Below are 24,678 nucleotides of genomic sequence, written 5' to 3' on the forward strand. Positions count from 1 at the left end.
TTTCATAACCCCACCCCCACAAAATAAACTTGTGATTATTTTATAAACTTAAATAGGGGGTGGAAATTCTAAAATGATAGGCTTTCCTCTGTCAGCAAAGATACAGTCATCATAAGATTGAAAAATGAGTCTTTCTTGTTATGGCTGTAAAGCGGCAAGCTGCATTTCTGATTGTGCACAACCAAAACTGGAGGAATCTTCCATAGGAAAGGTAAGGACCTCTTCCTCCACATGTCAGCTACGCAAACTGCTCAAGTTGTACAAGTTTCCATCTGGCAGGCACACGGGCAGGAGGAAAAGCCTGGCCTGCAGGAGTACATTGCATCTCCAAAGTTTAAAAGATGCACAGCTTTACTCTCGCTACGAAGCAGAAACCATAAAACCTACACTGTGTTTGTAGGTTTCCCCTTTCTTTCCCCTGCCCCAAAAGGAAACAGCCAGTTGTAATTCTGGAAAACTATTCCAAATATTGAACAAAGGACACAAAACAAGATCAGCCAGGGTTAATAAAATAGAGTTTGTTGGGATTTTAGTAGCTGTAGATAAAAACGTAACAGAAAATATGAACACTGTGATCAAGACCATGTGATGGAGGGAGGAGGGGTCACTCAGCTGTTCTTTTTCTTCTCACACTGGTGGTCAGCGCTGCCCCTCCCCAAAAAGAAGGATTTGTCATGACTGTGTGAAGTGATACATACATGGAAGGCTTTAACCATTAACAGCCAATACACAGTGCTGCAGGGCTATCATTAGGAGGCTATCAGACTCTGTCATTACTATTGATTAATAATGCAGACTGTTTTGCCTGGGCATTTGCCCACAAGTGCGCTTAGAATAAATGAAGGAGCATTGGAAGCAAGCAGTCAGGCAGACACCTGAGTTTGGCCACAGCGTTTCATTAAGTAGATAGTCATATTGGGGAATCCATTGGAGGAGGTTATTCTAGTGATGGAAAGAATTTGGCATGCATATGGGATATTGGTGGGGGGGGGGGGAGTGACTGCAGATGCAATTAACCCTATTTGTGATCACAGTGCATAAGAGAGTCACCTCCAGACAGTATGCTTAAACAGTTCTATCTGTCCCTGAATGTTTTCGGACCACTTTGCTCCCATTCACCTGATCCACTGCTAGTGTCTCAACCTCTGGCTGCGCCTGGGGTGAAGCAACGTGGTGGATTCGGTGTGCCACTCCAACGTGAGCCTTGTGCTGCTTCTCTCGGGCTGGGCTGTGTGGCTCAGCAGAGGTGCGTTCCGAAGGAATCGGTGGAATGACTAAAGGCCTCTCTTTGATAAGGTGGATCTCGGCAGTTTCCCTTGCCAGTAAGAAGGGAGTGGGATCAGGCATAGCATCAACAGGCTCCCGTAACAGCAGTTTGCGGCTATCCGATCCTAATCTGTAGGCCTCTTCAAATTCAGGGTTGAGGGGGGTGGACAAGCTTTTCTTCATTCTGCGCCGCGGAGTCTCTGGGAGCTTATCTTTGGGAGGGGCTGGTTTGTAGCTGGACAGCACTGGGCTCCCAGATGGAGAGCTGTCAGAAGTCCCACTTGAACTCATGAGCTTCTTCTTGGTTGCGTGCAGCTGTGAGGTGAGGTACGCAATCGTGCTGGCGCGCTGCTCCAGTTCACTCGACAGCATGTTCAGCTTATGGCTTTTCATTTTCAGTTCTTCTAAATACTTCTTTTCCCTCTCCTTGATGGTGTTCTCAAGCACCATTATCATTGCATTCTTTTGCTCCAGTTCCTTTAATAGCTCATTGTTTTCAGCCTCTTTCACTTTCAGCTGGGCCTCAAGTTCTTCACACTTCCGTTTGAGTTCTTCACTTCTTGAAGTCCCACTTTCTGAAAGAGCAGGCAGGCAAAGAGTTTTACACCATGTACAGTCAAGCAAACTCACTAAGAAACATGTTTTCCTGCCATAAAGGTGATTAAGTTAAGAAGCCAGAGCAAAAGCAGCTCCACAACATTGGAACAGTAAGGAAATGCTAAGCATTTCTTGGAAGAAAGTGGCTGAAGTGTTTGCTCTGCTCCCAAATTCTTCAAGACATGAGAATCACTGAACTTTAATAGCAGAATCTCCGAGAGCTCCACACCATTCTCACAGTACCCAACCTCCCATTTCAGCAGAAGGTAACCAGTTAAATCTTCTCCCCTCCATTTCCCCTGACACAGAAGTCCCCTCTCAAATAAATAAATAAATAAATAAGCAAGCAACCAACCAACCAACCAACCAATCAACCCTCCTTCCTTCCTTCCTTTTAAATATGGAAGAAAGCTATTGGGGTGTGTGTTTTAAAACACTTCCTTTTTTTCCACTGAGGAAAGGAAGGAAGGAAGGAAGGAAGGAAGGAAGGAAGGAAGGAAGGAAGGAAGGAAGGAAGGAAGAAAGGAAGAAAGGAAGAAAGAAAGAAAGAAAGAAAGAAAGAAAAAGAAAGAAAGAAAGAAAGAAAGAAAGGTTTTCTGAGTTTTTTGTTTACATTCCCTGTTTACTTTGCCTGATTGCTAGCCATGGGGGGGGGTCCCTCCTGAATTGTTAGCTGGCTCTGCATAATTAGCTCGAGAGATTTGGGGCTGAGAGCAGAAAGTTCTGCTGAAAGACTTGGTTTGTGTGCTTGCAAGGTGCTGGCTGCAGCTGAGGGCTTCTATCCTTATTTCTCAGCAATAAGAAACATACTGGTGAAGGAGGGAAAGAGCAAACAAAGCCTGCAAAGTATCTGTAAAGTATCCGTCCAGCTGAGCTACCCCCTGGGAAGCTGTCAAGTCTCAACCTTTTGTTCACACCTTGTTGAAATACTTATCACAATGTTATTTTAATACCAGTATTCAATGGTATGGGAATTTATCGCACAGCCCACGCCCCTAATATTCTTAAGAGGGTCTCTTCTCCAGTCTTCAGAGTGTAGCTAGAAGTGGGGATGCCGAAAAAGATTCTCCACTCCTTCCACTGCAGTTTTAATTTGAAATCTTAGGCGCAGTACTGCTCCCAGAGCTCAGAAACTACTTGCGCTAATGAAACACCCTGTTTTACCTGGAATAATGGGAGTTTCAAACGCTGGCAACCTATGCTTATACAGTCCATTTCCCCCCCAAAAAGCTACCTGGGAGATTCCTAATCTCAAGGTTGTGGGTTCGAGTCCATGTTGGACAAAATATTCCTGCATTGCAGTTGGTTGGACTAGATGACCCTTGTGGTCATTTCCAACGCTATGACTGTGATTCTATGAAAATCAAATCTGTGAAGAGGGAGATGCAATTTGAACCAGCCTGTTTTGGGGAGATTATGGGAGCACTTCTGCCAACACTGACATTCAAGTAAATGCTGGGAAGTGAATTAGCACAACCAGAAGCTGAGACAACATTGCTAGTTGTCACAAGAGTGAACAACATCAGCATGGATGCAACCTACAGTGCAACACCATCCACTCCGTGTCTTGATCAGCCTTTGGTTCTCCCTGATAGAAGGAGGGCTTCAGAGTAAGAAAGTTCCACAAACTCCTGGCCTAGAGAGTTCATTTGAACTTCTTTGCAAAACAACTTCAATGCAACACTCCAAGGTGTCTAGAAAGTGCTCAAGATTCTCTCCTTGTCATTGCCAGCGCTTTCCACACCCTCTAAATAGAAGATGGTTGAGACCACTCACCTGTTGAGTCTGAGCTTTTGAGAGTCAACTCGTACGTCAGATCTGAAAAACATGCAGAGTTAGGAAAGCTGGAGAAAACTTGCCCATGTGCAAAACTCATAAACAGAACATTTTCACAAAGCATTCAAAGTCTTGCGGCTCACAGAACTGGGTGATCAATTGCAGCAGGATCTTTATGTCAAACATTCCTGCCCCAGCACAAAAGGTGGGTTACAAAACAAAACAAAAATTGAACAAACCATCCTACTCAAGAGCAGACCCATTGGAGTTAATGTACTTCAGTCTATTGACTTTGGTGTGTCTACTCTAATATGACTAGTTGTCTTACCCAAACTCTTTAGGTCACTCTAAATCAGCTGAGAGTCTTCCCTGGGAAGCCAGGTTTAGATGCATACCAAAGGCTAGCAGTGAGGTAGACACACAGAGCTCTTTGGGGAGAAAGTCCCAAACCCCAGATGCTGCTGTCAAAAGGTACTGGCCTTTCCAGTATGAAGCAATGTGGGGACAGCATTGAAGAGGGGACTGACACTGGAGAGAAGCAGAGGACAAGAGCAGAGACGCCCCGAGCAGAACAAAGGGAAGCTGCTTGGAAGCAAAGGTGGCTTGGGCCACATTACCTGTGCAGTGCTGCTGTAGCCGCCTAATCTCAGCATGCAGCCCCTTGAGGGTGTCTGCGTGTTGCCGCTGGAGGAAGAGCAGGTTCTTCTGGGCGCTGTGCAGCTGGTTCTCCAGGTTTGATGCCGCCATCCTGACATCCAGTGAACCTGCTGAGTGAAGGGCAGAAGAGGGGAAACACAGCACCTTGAGACCAAATCAGGGGCCTTTTTCTTTGCAGTTTCCAAGTCCAGGGCAAAGCAAGTGAGCTTTTGATCAATGCAGCTGCGCCAAAATGAGCCCATGTGCAGAGAAGGCCATTCCCTTTCTGCAGCATGGACACTTTCAACTAGGATGTGGATGTTTCCAGTTGTGGAAACCCCAGGGCATTCAGGGTAGCCATGCTCATGATGGGGATGGGGGCAGAGGACACCACCAGGTGCTCATTTGTTTGCAGTTAGCATATTAAAAGGATTAGTGCCAGACAGACTTCAGGGCACTAATCCCTTTAGCAGACTGAAGTGGAGTTCTGAGAAAACCCAGGAGTGTGTGGCCTCCTTCTTGGTATGAGCTGCCAGTCACCTCCCTGAGCTACATTTAGAGAGAGACTATAATCCCTCAGACGGGGAAGCCCGCCCAATAAGCCATGATCTTAGAAACCAACAGCAAACAAACATTCACAGGGCCAGCAAAGGCTGCAGCTGAGCAGCACTGAACAGCTCAGAATGGCAAGGAAACCCACCACCACCAGGAAACCTTTTTGTGTCAACATCTACCTGTAGCAGGTGTGCTGCCGCAGCTGATAAGACACTCATGCTTCCAGCTGCTTCTGGTCCAAGAGCAGGAATGGGGAGTTTGTGGCCCTCCAGGGATTGTTGGACTACAACTTCTGTAATTCCTGACCACTAGCCATGCTGGCTGGGTTTGGTGGGAGTTCAGCATCTGAACAGCACTATGCTAGTGCACAGGGCACAACAGAACACACACCAAATCTGAGAGACCTAGAGTCAGTGGGACTGGATGAACGGAAAGGGCTACTGCATGGTCTGTCAGTGAACCAGGCACTTGAGGCTGATGGCCAGAGTTTACTCAACCCACAGCTGCCGGAGAGAAGCAGCAAGACCTTGGGAGCAGCCTCTGTGAGATGAAGCTTCAAGCACAGACTGGGGGAAGGTGTGCGGCAGAGGAGCTGAACCATGTTTCAGAGGCCTGCTCCACTGTCCTGGATACCACCTGGGGCTTCAGGCAAAGGCCTAGGCTATCCTTTCCCAACCTGGTGCCTTCCAAATGTTCTGAACTACAACTCCTATCAGCCCCAGCCAGCACATGCTTACCTCTTAGGCTAGAGAATGGTTGTGGAAATAAAGACTGTAAAACATTTCAGTAAAAATGCTAGCGACATTAGCTAGTAGCAACAGGTCATGATTGCTAATAGGTTATGTTTTGTTTTTTTAATTGACCAGCTATGGAGACTGACCAGTCTTTTTGTAACTTAAGGTTTGCAATCAAGGGAGTGGGGGGAGCACAAACCAGGATGCTTTCTGTCTAAGCAATGACTGGCATGGGGGCCCACCCTCAAACCGGGTAGGAGGACACTTGCCCTCCAGCCTACCACTCACTCACAAGAGGTGCTTAGTTGACATGCTTGTTTTATAAAAACAAAAGCTATGCAGCCTGGGTTGTAGACACAGACTCTCATTTCTTCCATGCGGAGGGCAAACGACACCAAAGACAATCCTGTTTCTGTCTTATCACAGCTCCTATTCACCCTGGAAAAGACCCTGATGTTGGGAAAGATGGAGGGCACAAGGAGAAGGGGACGAAGAGGACGAGATGGTTGGACAGTGTTCTCGAAGCTACCAGCATGAGTTTGACCAAAGTGTGGGAGGCAGTGGAAGACAGGAGTGCCTGGCGTGCTCTGGTCCAGGGGGCCACGAAGAGTCGGACACGACTAAACGACTAAACAACAACATTCACCCAAGAGGAGGCCTTACTGGCATCAGCAACCCAGTCTAGACAGAAACCAATACTGCGATGTTATAAACACATCTGCCAGACTACTACCAGCCCTCAAACAGTGTGCCGCTTCTGCTCTACTTCTGCATGAAAAACTAAGAGCAAACATCCTACCCAGAATAGACCCACTGAAATCAATGGACATGACTAATTGAGGTCCTTTGATTTCAATGGGTCCACTCTAAGTAAGCCTATGGTCTGGAGCTTGGTTGGGTATTTTGGAGCCTCATCAATGTCTAAAGTGTGCTGTGATACATGCATGAAGCTGTTTTATCTGCTGAGGATGGTCTACTCTTGACTGGCTCATCACTCCAGGGTCACTGGCAGAGAAATCTATTCCACATTACCTGCTATCTGATTATTTTAACTGAAGATGCCAGGAATTGAACCCAGGACCTGTTACTGGCAATGTCATCAATCACTGAGGATCCTTCCCTTATGATAAGCTTTAGTGCAGGGGTGGCCAACTCCCAAGAGACTGTGATCTACTCACAGAGTTAAAAACTGATCTACCCCCTTTTTGGGGGTTTGGGTCAAAGTTGTTGAGTTTTTTCGAGGAGGAGGTAAAATGTTGAGCTTTATTTAGGGAAGCCACAGTTGTTCAGCTTCTTTGTGGGGAGCCAATGATCTACAAGTGATCTACAGCAGATGTCCAGTGATCTACCGGTAGATCACGATCTACCTGTTGGACATGCCTGCTTCAGTGCTTTTTCTTGAATGAAGAACCTCACTTTTTAAAAGACTTCATATAGCCACTTGGACCATTCAAAGGTCTGAGTTAACTTTTGTAGTTCTAGTAGCATGTGTGTCCTTGATAGATTAAAGGCCAGGAGAGGGGGAGTTGGAGATCTCCCCCCAAAACAGAGCATCCTTGCAGAAATAGAAGAGCAAGTTTGTGCAGAAGTTTGTTCCACAAAACAATGGAGCTTTCATGCAATTTACAGCAGAAGGATCCTGGATCAGGATTAAGTTTTGTAAACAATTCTAAACCAAGAGAGGGTCTCCAGTAAAGATCTCTTCGCAATGGAGAAACACAGCTCAAAAGTGTTCTGGTGGGACTCTTGGTTTTTGCAACTGCCTTAGAATCACAAAAGCACGGCTGTGAATTGAACAACCTCAGTTAACTAGTTGGGTTGAGGGTTACTGCTACCACGAAACTGTGCCCAGGCAATTTTGCAAAGCATTGGTAAATAATGGGAACCCACAGACACCCCTTGTTTTCCCATTTCTCTTATAGCTTCAGAGCCCTGAAGGCAACCCACTCTCTCTTAGTTTTGTGCGTAAGGCTCAACTCCCCAAACCTATTAAGCAGTCTCTGTCAAAGAACACATTAACTTGCCCAAGCTGTATGCATTCAGACTTCAAAAAAGCAAAATTAAAAAGCAGCAATGGAGACATGGTGTAGAGTACAGCAGTGCCATCTCTGACTTGCTTTGAAGCGGCATATCCTTGGCTAAAACCCAGGGGGGCCCTTTATAAACAGCCCATTCCATTTTGTTCATGGCCTCAAGGCCCATCCTTCACTAACGCTGTCAATATTTCTTAGCTACATTATCTCTCTCCAATGAGCCAGCCTTGTCTGCACAGCTAAAAGCTTTACTGCATCTCAGATTCCTTAAGTGCTTGCTGAATTCCCACTGAGTGGGTGACATAGCGGGGAAATGGTGCTCCCTTCCTAGGCATGGTACGACTCACCGAGCCAATCGTCTCGCAGCAAGCCCTTTGCACTCTGAAAGCAGGTGGGGGTGGGGCAGGGGAGAGGCTTACCAGCAAGCAGTGCAAGTGGAAGATTTTGTTTTGTGCAAGTCACACATTATTAATTTAAAACATGTTCCCACTGAAATACCAAAAACTAAATGGGGGCCCCATCCATTAGCTCTGTAGCACTTCCGGTATATGCCAGCATGCACAAAGCATTTGATGTTCCTGGAAACATTCAACCAACAAGTCTTATTCTGGTTACTCTATGTAAACATTTGCATTTACAGTTTCTTTGCTGACGACACCTGATGGAGATAGGAGGTGGGAGCCTGAAGTTAAGACGGCAAAGAACTGGAATTGTTAAAGCTCGCAGCTCACTAGCGAAGAATCACTCATGGAATCTGGAGAAAGGAGGCAACTGCTGGATGCTGCTGCTGCAGACAACACCTTCACAAGAGCAGACACACAGTTCCAGGGATCTTCCAAGGACAAGACCAGACAGCAGCTTCCTGTACCCAGGACTGAGTGCTGCTACAGCACACCTGGGAGCATGGGAAGTCTGCTGTTGTTGTCCCTCCAACAAACAAGGCGTGTTGATGCTCACTTATGGAGACACCAAAGCCCTGGCAACCGGTGGAGGGCAGGTGGAGGGACTGGTGCAGGCGGAAGCATTCCACACACCTGGGTGCGCCTCAGCGCTCCCTAAACTGCTGCCATTCAGCTGTCTTGGACTACAACTCCCTGAGTTGGCTTCAGCTGACGAGAGGTTAAGCAGAAAAGAGCCTCAGATTAGTCAGGAGGCAGCCTCTCTACTCCTGCCATGGAGGTCTGTGTGCCAGGGAGGGAGGGAGGGGGAGTGCCATTCCCAAGATTCCCGACCTTCACCGCTATGTGAAATATCTGCTCTACCAATGAAGCATTACCAGCCCAGGCGAAAGAGAGTCCAGTGCCAGAGTCCAAAAGCAGTGAAAGGGGACATTTCCAGCTTGGGGGGGGGGTGACTCTGGTTGCCCAGCAGCTGGTCTATGAAAGGATTATGTTTCCTCCTTTTGTGGAATACTAGAAGCTAAACCACAATTAACTGCTGAAAAGCACCACCAAACATTGCTAGCCAGTTTTAGCTTAAAGAGACTGGCTTTATCCCTGAAGTACTTTATCAAATGGTAGTTTGAAGCCACCTAAAAGTACAGGCAAATGTCACACCTACACGCACACACACAAATGCGCGGTCATGACGTTCACTGACCAGGCACTGCCTCTCAGTCCAGCTCACCTTCACAAGACTGCTGTGATGATAAAAGACGGCCAGGGTACATGTGTTGCCTTAAGCTCTCTGGGCAAAAGACAGCATACAAACATAGCAAGTGAATAAATTAAATGAAACACGCCTCCACACTGTGGCACTCAGAGCATTTGACATTCGAGTCTCCAGGCACCAGCCTTTGTTGGTGGTCCACGTGAGGGGCTGTAGCCAAAGTTCTCTGTCTGCTAGTGCAAGGGGGCTTATGCTAGCAGGCGGGTAAGTTTTAATGTTGCACAACAGAGGAATCCAACACAGCAGCTGCACTAGCGGAAACTCATTGCCAGCAATCTTCTGCCGGCACAAAACATTTTGTCAGAGGAACAAGTTACACCAGTAAGTGACTTTAACTTAGCACTACATTGGATACAACCTGAGGTGTCCGATGTCTGAATCAGTCGTAAATCTGAATGTACCGACATCTGAAGCTACCTTTGGCCAAATGAAACCCTTTGGGCAATCTGTCCTACTAGCAGCAGCTCTCGTGGACCTCACTGAGGGCTCTCTCTCTCAGCCCCGATACGTAAGACCCTTTTAGCTGGAGAGACAGAACCTTTGGCAGGCAAAGCATGCACTCTTATCACTGAGCTACGGCCCCATCACACTCTTGGCGACTGCATTCTTGGAGCAGTGATCTGCAACAAAAACAAACCAAATTATTTCATTTTATCTGAGATTTTTTTAATAAAAAAACCAGGCGTTCCAGTGCTATATAGTCACACCTTGATATTGCTGGCTGAAAAGTCAAAACAACCTTGCTAATGGACCACCACAACCCACAATATCTACCTACCTACCGACCGACCGACCGACCCGCCACCCCTTTGAAGAGCCTCCAAAATCCTCTGCTACTTCCCATTCTTCTTTGATTAATTAAGCAAATGCCCCTCTCACAGTACTGAAAACAGACAAGGAAGAGGTTCTACGGGTCAGATCTACAACTTCAACATCTGAGATCCTTTGGCAGGTGCCTTAATGACAGTATCTCCTGGCAAGCAAAGACCCCCACCCCCCTGCTAAAATGGATTATAAATTTATCAGCTGCTTAGGAAATAACAACTTGTGCAGGTCCAGCTCCACAGAGACCATCAGGATTATACAAAACAACCATCTACCCTGGCAGAGCTCTCCGATCTTTTTCCTGAAGCCGGGCAAGTGCTTACCAGGTTTTAAGAAGGCAGCATGAGGGCTGGTGTGTGTGTGTGTCAAATTTTGGACTCCCCCCCCCCCCACACAAAGCAGTGTGCAGCCCATGGGTTCCACGTCAAAGTACTCTTGTGGCCTACTTGGTATGAAAGGTTGGACCACCTTGTTCTCAGAGGCGTAGGAAGGGGTGTGGTGGAGGCGACCGCCCCGGGTGTCGTCACTGAGGGGGGTGACATTTAGCGTGACACCCATGACTCTCAAGCCTACCCTGAGTTGTTGGGGGAAGGGGGGAGCTGTGCCGCTTTGAGGGCGGCCTCCCCCCTTCGTTTTGACAGCTCGGGGGAGGCTTGGGAGTTCTCTGTCTGAGGGCGGTGCGCTCGGGAGGGACATTTGGTGTGCTCCCCGGGCTCCCCCTGGCGTCCCTCCCGGGGGCTGCACATCCTCTCCCGTCTGGCTGCACCCCTGGTGCTTGTAAGGCATCCTGAGCCCTGGAGGAGGAAGGAGAAGAAGGGCGCTGGAGGCCGGCCAAGAGGGAAGCAGATGCCCCGCGGAGCCCGACTGACCCTCCCTTGCTCCATGCACATAGCCCCCCACCATTGAGCCGTTGAACCAGGGGGCATTGGCATTGGCTGCTCAGAGGACTCAAGAGAGGCCAGGAAGCTGCCGACGCCCCCCTTTCAAAGGTGGAGGAAAATCTTCCTCTGCTAAGTTAGGAACCGAAAGTTTGAGCGGCCTCTTGGCCACGCTCCCGGTGGGCTTGGGGGGGTGGAGGAGGGCTCTCCCGGGCGCAGGGGAGTCGAAAAGGGGCAGCCCCCCCGGCAAGAAGGGGCTCTACCTGCTGGCTGCACTGGAGAGTCCTTCACGGCACACGAAAAAGGAGAGCAAGGAGGCGGAGGACAGGCCCCCTGATGTGTTGTCGGTCGCCTGGTGACCGGCAGGGAAGTGGCAGGTAGGCGGGGCTCCTTCCAGCTGCCCAAGAGCCATGTCGCCCACCCACCACTCCCAACTTGTGTGGGGGGGTGACAAAAAAATTTCCGCACTGGGTACCACCCGACCTTGCTACGCCTCTGCTTGTTCTAGAGGGAGAAAGGAGGCCTTTGGAAAATGCTTGTTCAGTAGCCTTCCAGAACTCACTGGAACCTCTTTTTTCTTTCTTTCTGCACATGGAAGCCATTTTGTGCTGGCACCCATGGCACTTTTATGAGTACCAACACTAAAAAGGGCAAAAAAAAGCAGTGGTTTAACCTAAGGCTGACTTTGAACTCTACACTGTACAAAGAGCAAACCTTTCCTCTCTTTTTCTCTCTTCCTCTCCTCTTCCCCACACCATCTCTCTAAACTAGGGGAGAGGAACCTTTGGCCCAGGGTCCAAGTACCACCCCCAGGCCTCTCTGTCCAGCTGTTAGGTTTCTTCTCAATGGCCACACCCCACCTCCAGGTACAGCTTCACTGACCCGGCTCCACACTTTCCTCAAGTGCTTTTTCCTTCCTGGAATGTGTTCCTAGAACAAGGATAACACCACTTGCTGCCTGGAAGAAGAACGGAGAGGTGAGCGTGCTGTGGGCATGTAGGACTTTCTGCCTCTTGCATGGCTAGAATGCAGCCTGCTGCACAGAAGTAAGAATTGCATCTACTACCCCAGCCACGTTTGCCTCTGGTCCTTCCCAGCATAGGCATGCATGCAACCCCTGGAAGGTTTCCTACAAGGGAATACAGCTATCAGGCAGAAAAGAGGTTCTGCATGCCTTCTCTATACAGCAGAACTCACCTAAAGAACAAAGGCAACCCAGAAGCAGGTAACAAACTCCATCCATTACAATGAACTTGCATGGTAAAAAACAAACCTTTAAAAAACAGGGATTAACTGAGTCATTTAGAGCAGGGTTTGCCAAACTGAGTTTTGCAGACTACCAGTGATCATTCAGGTGGTCTGCGGCATGTCTGTAAAAATGCAGCTGAAAATCATACAGCATTACACTTTCTACAATAGGCAGAATTATTATTAAGTGGTCCACTTAATAATTATTAGCAATTTTCAAGTGGCCCTTGGGAGGGGGTGGTTTGGGAACCACGGATTTAAACTCTATATTTCTATTATATTTCAACAAAAGCATTCATCACTAGCCACCACCAAAATCCTGTATCACGGGCAGCCAAGGTTGGTGCTCTCCAATGTCATGGACCACAGCTTTTATCACCCCTGCTCATCATGGCCAATGGCCAGGGATTTGGGGAACTGTGGTCCAAAACACCTGAGGGGCACCACTTAGGCTACCCACTTCTCAGAGTGTGGGTCCTTATGTAACAGTCACCATCCCCACACACACACAAAAGTGGGTGTGGCATCAGCAGGCTTGGGGAAACCCCAAGGTCTGCACAGGTATTCCCTCCCCAAACAACAACTGAGGGGGGGGGATCCAGAAACTGAGTTTTCTTGGAACGGGCATGCCTGGCTGGTTGGAAACCTGAGCAGTAGTGCTCTGCACTGCAACATTTGTATGCCCTTACAGATTTCATGCCATCTCCTGGCCCACCTACAAGAAAAGGGAAGAAAGAGGCGGCAGAAGAAAACATAAGACCCCTTGTGACAATGGGAACCAGGTTAGTTACATGGGAAACCTGCCTCGGACCCCCGGGTCCAGCTAGTTCAGTACTGTCCACTCAGTGGCTCTGCAGGGTTCAGGTCGGAGTCTTTTCCAGCCCTGGCTGGGCATAGCGGGGATTGAACCAGAGACCTTTTTCAAGTGAAGCATATTCTCTGCCACTGAGCTTCCATATCTGGGCACCTGTGAGGAAAGTGGGTGGGGGGAATAATGGCAGGTGCTATGGCACGGTTTTGGTTTTTTCCAAGTACTGCAAAAAAGTTCCAGTTGTGTCATTTTTGGAACTCCTGAACTAAACAAACTATTAAAAAATGCAAGCATGCAAACACAGTTGTGGCACCAGTTTCAGCGTTCCACTGATAACTCAGTGCCACCCAAGAAGGATGTTTCAAAAGATTTTGAGATTTATTATTTTTTTAAAAATACCTTTTATTACTATGATTTTAAAAGGACAACAGCACCAGTAAATCATAATACAATAACACTAAACATGCTAAAGGGAAAAATAATAAAAATAAAACAAGAACAGGAACTGTCTCCAGAATTGCTTTGTGGAAACCATGGTTAAGTACTAAGTAGAGCAGCAATAAATGGGGCAATAAATGAAAAGGAGGAATGCTGGTTTTTAAAGCAGGGCTGGGTGAAGGGGGCATGATTCCTTTTAATAAGATTTGATTACAGCTTTTTCATAATACTGTAAGATAAAAGGAACTAATCTAAACAAAAACAGAGAGAGAGAGAGAGAGAGAGAAGAAAGTGCAGAGTTCTCTTCCAAAGGCAGCTCTGAACCTTTGTCTCACACGGAGAGGGCTGGACCCCACCCTGCTAGCTCTCACCTGGGAGCTTTCCTTTCTTCTACCAGTTTCTTCCCCTAGGAGATCCTCCTCTCAGTCCACCAACCATCCACAACTGGGTGAAGGGCATGATTCCGACCAGTCAGCAAAACAAAGGCATATTTCATAGGTAATGCCAAATAAAGTTGTTTTTAGTTTTTAAAATAATATTAGTAGAGCAAATTAGATCCTGGTACCCAGACACTTAAAAATGTGTCCTCTGCCATCACTGTAATGTCTTCTTACTGGTTGAGTTCACAACCAAAAGGCACAGGTAGCTTCCAGAAAAATATGGAACCAGCCCTTTAAGAAGCTCAGTGAGCTCATGTTCTTTTCAAAAGAATATAAAAAGCCTCTAAACATTTTCTATTTTTAAAGGCATATGACATGTTTTATGAAGTGTACATTCCCCACCACCACCCCAATCTTCCAGACAGAATGCTGTAGTCTCCTTTCAGTCGACCTCTGAATGTCTCAGGTCTTAATATCACTGTGGAGTTATTTTTAGGTACTGTGGCAAGTGTCTGATGGAGCAGCAACGGAAGAACAATTAAGAGGAGAAAGTCTCAAAGGCTATCAAGAGGAACGCCCCAATGCACTCAGGAAATGAGCAGAGATAAGCAATAGGGACGCTTTTCTAATTTCCCCCAAGATGCTTTCTGGAAAACTGATGCAATTTACTTTAAATCAGGGAGGGAAGATTGTCACAGGGCCAGGTGTGGCTGACCACTGGCCCTTTCCATGTTATTCGACTCCAACTCTGATCAGATTCAGCCTGCATGGCCAAAAGTCAGGGGTGCTAGAAGTCCAGCTAGAACTGGAGGGCGTTGGGTTGTTGAGCCAACAATGGTAGGTGCAGTTTAATATAGCTCATACCTGAGAGCCAATGTTGCAACAGCCATCTTAGAAAGACAACCAGGTGCCAAGGCCCATGACAACAGAAACACCTTCATGTGACCTAATGCAATGAAATTACTCCATCTGGGTGGAGCCCAAGGGCTGTTGCCGCTTTGTGCCTTGCATCTTATAATTGTTGGGGCTGCCCAAAGCTCCAGGCCATGTTGTTTCCTTCACAACGAAGGTGGGGGATCTGTGGCCTCCAGATGTTGATGGACTACAGATCCCAGCAACTGGCCATGCTGCCTGGACTGATGAGGAGCTGCAGCCCAACCACATCTGGAGGTCTCCCATCCCTGCGCAACAATGGATGCACAGAGGTGCAACAGCCAACAGAGTGCTAGCGGGAAGGAGGGAGGGTTGGTCTGCACATGAAGCAGAACGATGTAGAACAATCATGAGGGGACAGAGTGGATTGTACCACTTCAGTGAGCATTCTATGCTCTCCCCAAACATCTGCAAATGGAAAACTAGTACATCAGGGAGAAATGTTCTAATCCATCTCCCTCTCCCCCTCCCCCTCTCTCCCTCTGTTGTGCTATATTTCTACTTGCCAAGGGGTGGGTGGTTTGTTTGTTTTAATCCTTAGGGAAATCCACTTCTGAAGGCTTCTCTATCTAAAGTCAATCTACCACCTCAGGTTCCTATCACCACCACCTGCTGTCAACTGCACACCAGGGCTCACATACTGGCAGCCAGACATCAAAAAAGTGTGCAGAGACAGGAGATGGGAGGGGAAGAGACTGAAGACACATGGTTGGCCACATCAGCATCCACAAGTCTCATACTCTTCTCCTACCACCCCATGCTCCCTCAGAACCATTTTATAGATTATGTGGAAGAACATGGTGAAATTTGCAGCTGTGCCACTTTGAAAGGCAAATGGGTCTTGTGTCTGATTTTTTAATCAACACCACCCTCCCCGCATAAATGCAAACCACTTCCTACAGGGGGCTTGTCCTGTGTTGTCATTCTACAAAACTGAGAGAACATGGAGTTACTGGGAAGAAGTAAAGGTTAAGGTTAACCCCATCAGGTCCAGTAGCAGACAACTCTGGGGTTGCGGCGCTCATTTTGCTTTACTGGACGAGGGAGCCGGCGTACAGCTGTCAGGTCACGTGGCCAGGACTAAGCCGCTTCTGGCGAACCAGAGCAGCGCACGGAAACGCCGTTTACCTTCCCGCTGGAGTGGTACCTATTTATCTATCGTACTTGCACTTTGACGTGCTTTCAAACTGCTAGGTTGGCAGGAGCTGGGACCGAGCAACGGGAGCTCACCCCGTCGTGGGGATTCGAACAGCCGAGCTTCTGATCGGCAAGCCCTAGGCTCTGTGGTTTAACCCCCAGCACCACCCATGAAGTAAATGTATATGCAGTAAATGCAGTAAATGTGGATGTGCTGGCTGGGGTTGTAGTCCAAAACATATGGTGTCACCAGGGTAGCAAAGGCTGAACTAGAATCAGCCCACTGGGGAAAAGGCTTAGCATGGCCGACTCTTCAACATGCTAGTTTTCACTAATTGCATGCAAATTTATGTTTTTAACAACACATTAATAAAAATACGACTACCTCACCTAAAGCAGCCTAAAGTAGCACAATCCAAAATTCTACCACCTCATTCTGCATAGTTTGTACTATTATCCCTCCCTACTCTCCCAATTTTCTGGGCAGAACAAAAATTGGCAAATTTACAGCAGTCTCTTCTGAGCAGCTGGAAACTGAAAAGTTAAAAGGTATACATCCATATGTACTCAAAATACGTTATCACCAAAACCACATCTGAAAGGTACCCAGCAGTCTATACTCATCTGCAAAAACACTTCTGAAAATTTAATCTTGGATGGCTGTATCTATCTACTGGCTTCAGAGATGCGGCAAACTGCCCCACCCTCTGCTTATGCTTGCAAGACGCCCTGAGTGGCTGAATTTTTTAAAGTGTCTATTTTTAGCCCACTTCAAACAGCCTCTCCAGTAGAAATCACTGTTAAGTGGGTGCTTTGCAGATTCTATGAGAGGGATGCTCTCACTGTGAGACATTTGAACCAGCTGTTCTGTTGCAAGGATTCTGTTTACACTCAGAAAAAAATGTGTGTCTGTCATTTCTGAAGCTCTGACACTCCTAGTAGAGGGAGGTTAAATACATCTTTTCACTTAATATGCAGGGTTTTTGTTTTTTAAAAAAATGCAAATATCATCATGAACTTGGAAGGCAATTAATGGGATCACGCATGGGGGGATTTAACCCTTTCCTCCCCTGCTGCAATCCTGAGGCATAACCCTCTTGTAATGTTGGTATTTAGGTGTTGTTTTTGGGGGGAGGAGGGGATCCTTTACTGGGGCTAATGAGGGATTCCCCACCCTCCAAAAACAAACCTAGCAGCATCTGGTAGGATTATCCTCAGCACTCCAGCAGAAGAAGGAAAGGTGAGATCCCTCCCCATGCCTAAAGCAATCCCAAGCGGATGGCAGCAACATGAAACACCCATGCATATTAAATACAAAGACACTTCTAGTATGGCTGTGGGACTTCTGAATCCTGAATCTCTCCATCCTGCCTCCGTATCAACTAACATCAAAACTTGGGGTGTTGCTGGTGTCAGAGAGGTTGCTTCTGGCAGGCTTTAGTGCTGTTATCTTTTCCTAAAATACAGACATGGGTGGGTGGGAATGGTAGCAAGTGGAGCCTGCAAATGCTGATACAGATACTGAAGCACAATCTGGGGGGGGGGGAGACAGCTGCACCTCCCAGCGGTGTGTGCTGACATTTTAAAAAAAACACCACTTTCCTGAAAGTGGTTATTAGCGCTGAAGATATGGAAGAGCGGAAGCAACACACTCTGTATACTATCAATGAATCTTGGATAATTTAGGGACATCTTGGGCTGCAATCTCAAAACCCTGAAATTAACATACTTCCACCCTTCCTGGGTGGGCAGTTATCTGAGGCTGGAGATGGGCAGCATTTTTCATGAAGCTGAGGTGAGAGGAGAGGGCCATAGTTGCCCATGGTAAGCAAGCCACACTCACCTTCCTATCACCACAATTTGCGAATTCTAACAGCGCTCCAAGAGCTTAGAATCATACAATCTTAGAGCTGGAAAGGCCCCAATGGTCATCTAGTCCAACCCCCTGCAATGAAGGAACCTCAATTAAAGCATCCATGACAGAAGGCCATCCAACCTCTGCTTAAAAACCTCCAAGGAAGGAGAGGCCACCACCTCTCATTGGAGTCTGCTCCACTGCCGAACAGCTCTCACTGTCAGAAAGTTTTTCCGAATGTTTAGTCGGAAACTCCTTTCTTGTAACTTGAAGCCATTGCCTTGAGTCCTACCCTCAAGAGCAGGAGAAAACAAGCATGCTCCCTCTCACATGTAACAGCCCTTAAGACATCTGAAGACAGCTCTCTCCTCTCAATCTCCTCTTCTCCAGGCTAAACATACCCAGCTCCTTCAAGCGTTTTTCGTAAAGGCTTGGTTTACCAGATCCTTGATCATCTTGGTTGCCATTCTCTGCACACTTCCTAGCTTTTCAACATCCTTCTTAAATTGCAGTGTCCACAACTGGTCACAGTATTCCAGGTGTGGTCTGACCAAGGCAGAATACGTCTGTTGATGCAGCCTAGAAGAGCGTTAGCGCATGTTAAGCTTGTGGTCCACCAAGGACCCCTAGATTTTTTTTACATGTACTGCTAGTAAGCCAGGTGTCCCCCAGCCTATCTTCGTGCATCTGGTTCTTCCTTCTTAAGTGCAGAACCTTACATTTGTCCCTATTGAAATTCATTTTGTTAGCTTGCGCCCATTTCTCCAATCTGCTAAGGTCATTTTGAATTCTGATTCCATCTTGCAAGACCCGTTTGTTCAAGAGAATGAAAGAGCGGAGTGTGTACACCGTGGAAGCAACGGCAGACATCTGAACATACCACCTTCAACTCTTAAAAGTTATTGTCTCCCTGCAGCACAAAGGCTTCTTCCACACTTTTGCAGAAACACACTCTGGTCATGCCATGCAAGCAGATCTTTGTGCATTACATTTTAAAAACCTTTTAATCCATACTTTATCAGATCAAGGATCCATCTAGCCCAACATACCTTTTTCACAAAGAAGTCAGTCACTGGCCCCGCACGTCTTCCCATCTCGATGCAAGCCCTACACTTCCATCCATGTCCCCAAAGCAGGCAAGCACTCTGCTGCTAAGGCGGAATGGCAACCTGCCACTTGCTGACAGCATAGTGCGGACAAGGCCTTGGCAAATGCCAGATCCCACTACAGGCAACCCAACAACCCAGCAGAGAGAAACCCATGAGGCCACCAGGGCTACAGTACTCTGCCTTAATCAATTTATTCTCCAACTGAGGTGGACAACTTTCTTCAGCGTTAGAAATTCACCACTTCAACAGTCAGGACTAGAAACTTATTCCTTATTTTAAAATCACAAAAGTTTGTGTTCATGGGAATCGAAGACAAGTAGAGCACAGAAGAATGAGTGCGAACCATTTTTATCTGTGCAGATAAAAATATAATCACTACTAAGTTGTTTGTTTTACATTAATTTTGAAACAAAGACGTAAGAAGCAGGCAGGGGTTGAGGTTGCTTTAAAGTTTCTTTAGCAGACCACTACCTGCACAGCCGAATCCACAAGTTCTAGTTGCACAGCTTTGAGGGCAAAGAGAGAAGGATACTTCTCTTTTACAGACAGAGGGCAACCTGTCTTGCTTCGCCTCACCCAAGCAGCACCATTTTTTTACAGTGATGTAGCAGAAGCAGCCTGGGAAAGAATTCAGTTGGAAACATATTCCAGCCAAGTTCTGAAAAGGTGGAGATGCTTGGGAGACACAGCAGGGGTGTTGCTGCAATAGGACGGCTTTCAGCTGTGCACTGCAGTAAAGGGGAGAGAGGGAATGCCTGCAAAAGGAACAAGTCATCAAAGTTTAGCCTCAGATAATTCCAAAAATCTTTACCTCTTTTTAAAATTATTAAAAGCTGACACCACAATCATCTACACACTAATTATGACAGACTCTTTTTCCAGCCAATGGAGTCCAATGCCCCCATGAACATCAAACTTAGTGAACGAGCCATTTGTCCCTTGTCTTACAAAATGCACACGCGCACGCGCACACACACACTGTGTTAATCACTGACTGCAAGCAAACAAGTAATGTCCTCCACCATTAAAAACTGGCTATATAACAAATACTAATAAGTTAATTACTACAGTAGGCTGCACCAGCATTAACTTACAAATTAGTCTTAAATTTAAATGTAGCTCTTAACGTCATTTCTTAACTTTCAGCAACTTTGAGTACTTCAATCATCTAAAATAAAAGGAATGACAGACTACAAGTGTCATCTGTACCAAACCCAGAAGAAAGTTTTATTTCTTCTGCTATTCTAAATCTTTATGCCATTTCCACAGTCTTCAGAGGTAAACAGATTCCAATTACCTGCCAGCTGACAAGAATGAAGTCGGGGGGGGGGCTGCCCATTGTTCCTGCCCATCTAATCACAAGGGATTGTGTCCCATTCATTACTTCTTAACAGTAGCAATTTTCTATTTTACATAGGTAGAGCTCAACTGGACCAATTAAAAAGCAACGGCTTTGAAAAACAATCAATTACTAATCAAAATTTGTACTCAGACTTTACAAACTAGCAGTGATTTATATGTTATAGCAATTTTTGTATAAAATCTAAAACTGGATAGCAGATGCAAAAATTATTAGGAAGATGGCCAAGTATTCTTGCTAATGTCTAATATATTAATTTTACCAATTCTTTTACAAAGCCAACCCCTCCCTCAGACATGGCTGCCCCACCTTTTAAGTTGAAAACATAGTGTAACAAAGATTGTGCTCAGACTTCAAATTCTACAAAATACAGGTGGGGTATGTGTGTGAGGCACATGCTGCAACTGATTTAATCAGTAAGTGAGATAATTTGGCTAAGGTGATTCAAAAAGTCAACTAAATTAAACTAATTTAGATGAGGAAGGAAAACCAAATATTTCTGTTAATCAAAAATAGAAAAGTTCCCCTACAAACTAAGACTCTCACACAATCAATCTCAGAATAACCATGATTTATTTATAGTCAAAGGAAGAAACAATTAAGAAAAGGGAGGGATTGTTGCAAGTCCAGTTTGAAAGCCAGCAACAGCAATACAGTATTAATATGGTTAATTACTGCTACTTAAGAATGGAGAGAGAAATACCTTTTGCTCAAGCATTCCACATCCCCCAAAGCAGGAAAGTCTCCTGGATCTCTTATGAACCTGCAATGCGGAGGGCAGTCTTACAACCCCCCCCCCCCACAGAGATGCCAAAGCGCCTCTCTACTTCCGTCTTAGGTTACATTTCCAAACGCATTGCCACAACTTAGCAACATACATTAATAAATTTCACATTTCCCAGCCAGCGTCAGCTCCAGTGATTAGCAAAAACTAAAACCCACCCACCCTTATGTCCCACCTTGGGCTTAAGCCGAAGAAATATGCAGACCACAGCCAGCCAGCCCGGTAGCTGGGAGGAACTCCATTTCCGGGGAGAAGCGTGCCTTGCCTTGCCTGGTTAGCATTTCCACAAAGGACAGGACAGCCAGACGGGCTTGTGCCCAGATCCAAGCCCTCCTTCCCACACATGCCACAATACTCCCATCTTTCCCCTCTGCTTGTCCACGCGATGCGACTGCGATGTGACTGCTGCAACGGGAGATGATGATGGCGATAAGGTCACCTCTTCCCCTCCCCACCCGCAGCTCAAGCACAGCGCTGCCCTTCAGAATCCTTCCTCTCCTTAAGCTGAAAGGGAAACCAGACCAAAGCCAACTCTCTCCTGAAATCCAACAGCTCCAGGGTATTTACATATTCCAGACAAAATACAACGTTGGGACCAGAGCTGGCAAAGGAGGTGGGGATACATTTAAAGCACCCTCTCGCAAAGAATCCTGGGAACTGTAGTTTACCCCTCACATAGCTACAATTCCCAGCACCCTTGATAAAGGACAGTTCCCACAGAACAAGATTCCTGCAGGGGTAGAGGGAATGTGAGTCCAATGTATGCTGAGTTAAATAAATGAGGCTAGCACTTTTGCCAGTGGGGTCACACATTCTGAGAAAGAGGGGCAGCAGAGCAGGCAACTCCCCTCTTCCCCACTTGCCACTGCTCCCAAGAGACTCCAGAAAGGAATCCAAATTCCCCCATGAAATGCTGAGCAGGGGAAGAAGCAGAGTCACTGCAGAGACCAAGTGGCAGGAGGGAAAACATCCACCTTTGTTGCCTAATCAAAGAGAGATGCAAAGAGGCAGCCCCTAAGGCTGAGGTGCCCAAGGCACTGAAAAGGCAGAATCAGTTCCCTGACTTGGGGAAGGCAAAGGCGGGGGAGAGAGACCTTGCTGCCTTTTTAACTGTACATGAACCCCACTGTCCCTCCTTTTTTAGAAAGGAGTGCCCTGATTTCTCTCTCTCTCTCTAATGGGAGGGGCAGTGAGCAGCCTCATTTTTTCCAACTGTCTTCACCTCTTTGCTATATGGCAGGGATGGGGAACCAGTAGCCTTTGAGAGGCTGCTGGGTTGCCATTCCCCAGCAACCCCCATCTGCATAGCCAATGGTCAGGGATTATGGGAGCTGTAGTCCAAGAACATCCAGAAGACCACAGGTTACCCACCCCCACTATATAAGCCAACTGTCCTATTCATTTACAAGGATAGGGTGCTTTGAACCCCTCCCCTTTGAGATCACGCCCAGAGCTTATTATTCAGGGGAGACTGCCTTGTTCTCACCCACAATATAACTCTTTAACCGGTTTAGGGAAAACTTGCAACCATCTCCCTTCAAACACTTACATAGAGATGGAAAACACAAGGCATACCCTGATCCCACACTTGGGCAAAAGCTTCTGGGTATTTCTCCCACCCCCAAATAGACAGAAAGACCAAGGGCTTGCTTTTTTCTATAGCAGGGATGAATAACCTGTGCCCCTCCAGATGTTGCTGGACTACAACTCCCATCATCCCTAGCCGTTGGCCATGCTGGCTGGGGCGGCTGGAAGTTGGGAGTCCAGTAACATCTGGAATACCACAGATACCCTACCACAGCTCTATAGGGAAGAAAATGCCCAGATCTTTCTCTTCTCTTCCCACCAGCTCCACAATCTTGATTTAAATCTAGAGTGGGGTAGAAAAGAATACGAGGGCAGGGATGAAACAAAGTGAAGCAGGTTAAAGTATGGTGGTATCTCTGTCTGTCCCATATGCGGGTTCCCTTTCCTCATCTGTCAGGATGGGGTGTTTTGTTCCTCCTTAGAAAGACAACTCCAGCAGGCTTCTTTGGGGGCTCTCTTGGCCCTCAAGGCACCTCATCCACACATCCATAAGCCAGAATGATAACATTTCCCTGTTCCCTGTGAAGAATTCTAGTGTGTCTTCAGTCCAATACATTTGGAGTGTGAGTGTGTGTATGTGTCTCTTTTCCCAGTATCCCTCCTGCAGGAGGATCCACTTCTATAAAACCTATTTATTGATTTGTTTGTTTGCTGGGTAAACCAATGCCCAAATGAAGTGTGTCCCATTTTAGCCCACATATGGGCTGCCTCTACATTAATCTTCTTTGCAAGAACTCTTTCGGGTTGCTGGGGAGGCCCATTGCATGCATGTTCTCTTCTTCTAAATTCTACGAAGGGGACACTCCCAAGCAATCAATTCAGGGTTTACATGGCTATGTGAGCGTCTTTTTTATTTTCCCATTTCTTTTTGGAGGAGCATCTACTCTCCACTTGCACCAACTAAAGAGATACAAGTGTTATGATTTCTATTTCGCCTGGTAGGATGGGATATTTAAGTGAAGGGGTACTTTCTCCCCCAAAGTTCCTTTTTGCAGGAATGCTCACACCAAACTTACATGGAGAGGAAATGGATGTGCCTCTGGCCCTCTCTGGTATGAGCAAGAACACCAAGGTGAGGTGGTTGGTTGAAACATGAATGTGTTCCTGGAATCTTTCTCCCACTTGGACGAAGACCCACTCCCCACTTGAACTGGGGGAGAACTGTCCTCTCCAGCCCCACAGTGGGGAGGGGGAGTGGGCTTCTCACCTGGGCATGAGGATGCCCATTATTTCCCAGGAAATGGGGAGGCTAGAACATGCGGCCGGATTCTGACTTCCCACCTTTACACCCTTTCCATATGGTGGAGGGAGAGGGACAAATGAGCTCTGACCCACTGGAGAAGAGGCGCCAGAAAGTGTTCCCCTCCATGGGCGCTGCAGAGGAAAGGGGGAGCTGCTCCCAGGTGTGCTTCTGAATTTCCCACAATGCCCTGGGACACAAGGTGGGGTCTGTGGGAACCCAAGAGGCTGCCCTGATCAAGCTGACCAAGTGATGGGCAATAAAGCAGCTAAGCAAAGAGGGGCAGGGCAGGCGCCAGAGGGCACCTTCCTTCGTGTGCCCTGGCAGCCCCCCCAGGGTGCCACCTGCACCCACCTTGATCAGTGGAGGGGAGGGAGGTGCCCCAGAAGAGGAGGAGTCCTGGAGGAGAAGCTGCTCACCTTGCTGGGACCTTCTTCTGCCCCCCCCCCCGTGAAGAGGGGTCCCTTTTCTCCCCCTCTTCTGACGCAAATGGGGGAGGGGGCCTCAAGACCCCCCACCAACTGAACGAAGTGTGGAAGGAGGGGCGGGTTGAGTCAGTCCCACCAGGCGGTGCATGCTGGGAAGAACGCGAGGAGGGGTCGCGGGGGGGGGCTTCTCATACTCACCCGCCGCCGCCGCCGCCGCTGCTCCCCCCGCCCCACTCCGGTCCTGAGGGGGGGAGGGAGGCCGAGGGAGGGGCGAGCGCTGCCCCTGACGGGGAGGGAGGGAGGGAAGAGGAGGAGGGAGGGGGCCGGGGTGACGTCGAGGGCAGAGGAACTGCGCAGGCGCGGAGGCTCAGGTGCAGCAGCCGCGGCGAAAACAGCAGCT

At 47.5% G+C, this 24,678-nt stretch overlaps 1 protein-coding gene across 7 annotated transcripts; it reads right to left on the reverse strand.

Annotated features, from left to right (window-relative positions):
* Window positions 1–498: 498 nt before the first annotated feature.
* CCDC92 (coiled-coil domain containing 92) lies at window positions 499–24,678 on the reverse strand. 7 transcript variants are annotated; one of them, XM_083590446.1, is made up of 4 exons: window positions 24,477–24,678; window positions 4,257–4,403; window positions 3,640–3,681; window positions 499–1,841 (listed from the first exon to the last, which is right to left on the reverse strand). In XM_083590446.1, exons 2-4 carry the CDS (start codon window positions 4,384–4,386, stop codon window positions 1,066–1,068), a joined length of 948 nt encoding a protein of 315 aa, XP_083446572.1. In that variant the 5' UTR covers window positions 4,387–4,403; window positions 24,477–24,678; the 3' UTR covers window positions 499–1,065. The 7 variants fall into 7 exon arrangements, with proteins under 7 accessions (XP_083446572.1, XP_083446571.1, XP_083446574.1 ...); XM_083590445.1 differs by having other exon boundaries at window positions 4,257–4,406; XM_083590448.1 differs by having other exon boundaries at window positions 4,257–4,406; window positions 24,270–24,655.

The sequence above is a fragment of the Podarcis filfolensis genome (assembly GCF_964270895.1).
Source record: "Podarcis filfolensis genome assembly, chromosome: 16".
Classification (NCBI taxonomy): Eukaryota; Metazoa; Chordata; class Lepidosauria; order Squamata; family Lacertidae; genus Podarcis; species Podarcis filfolensis.

Coding starts and splice junctions, on each gene's coding strand:
- CCDC92 (XM_083590446.1), bottom strand. CDS start 4,386: ATGGCGGCATCAAACCTGGAGAACCAGCTGCACAGCGCCCAGAAGAAC. Junction 3,682..4,256: donor GCTACAGCAGCACTGCACAG/GTAATGTGGCCC, acceptor CATGTTTTTCAG/ATCTGACGTACGAGTTGACT. Junction 1,842..3,639: donor CAAAAGCTCAGACTCAACAG/GTGAGTGGTCTC, acceptor CTGCTCTTTCAG/AAAGTGGGACTTCAAGAAGT.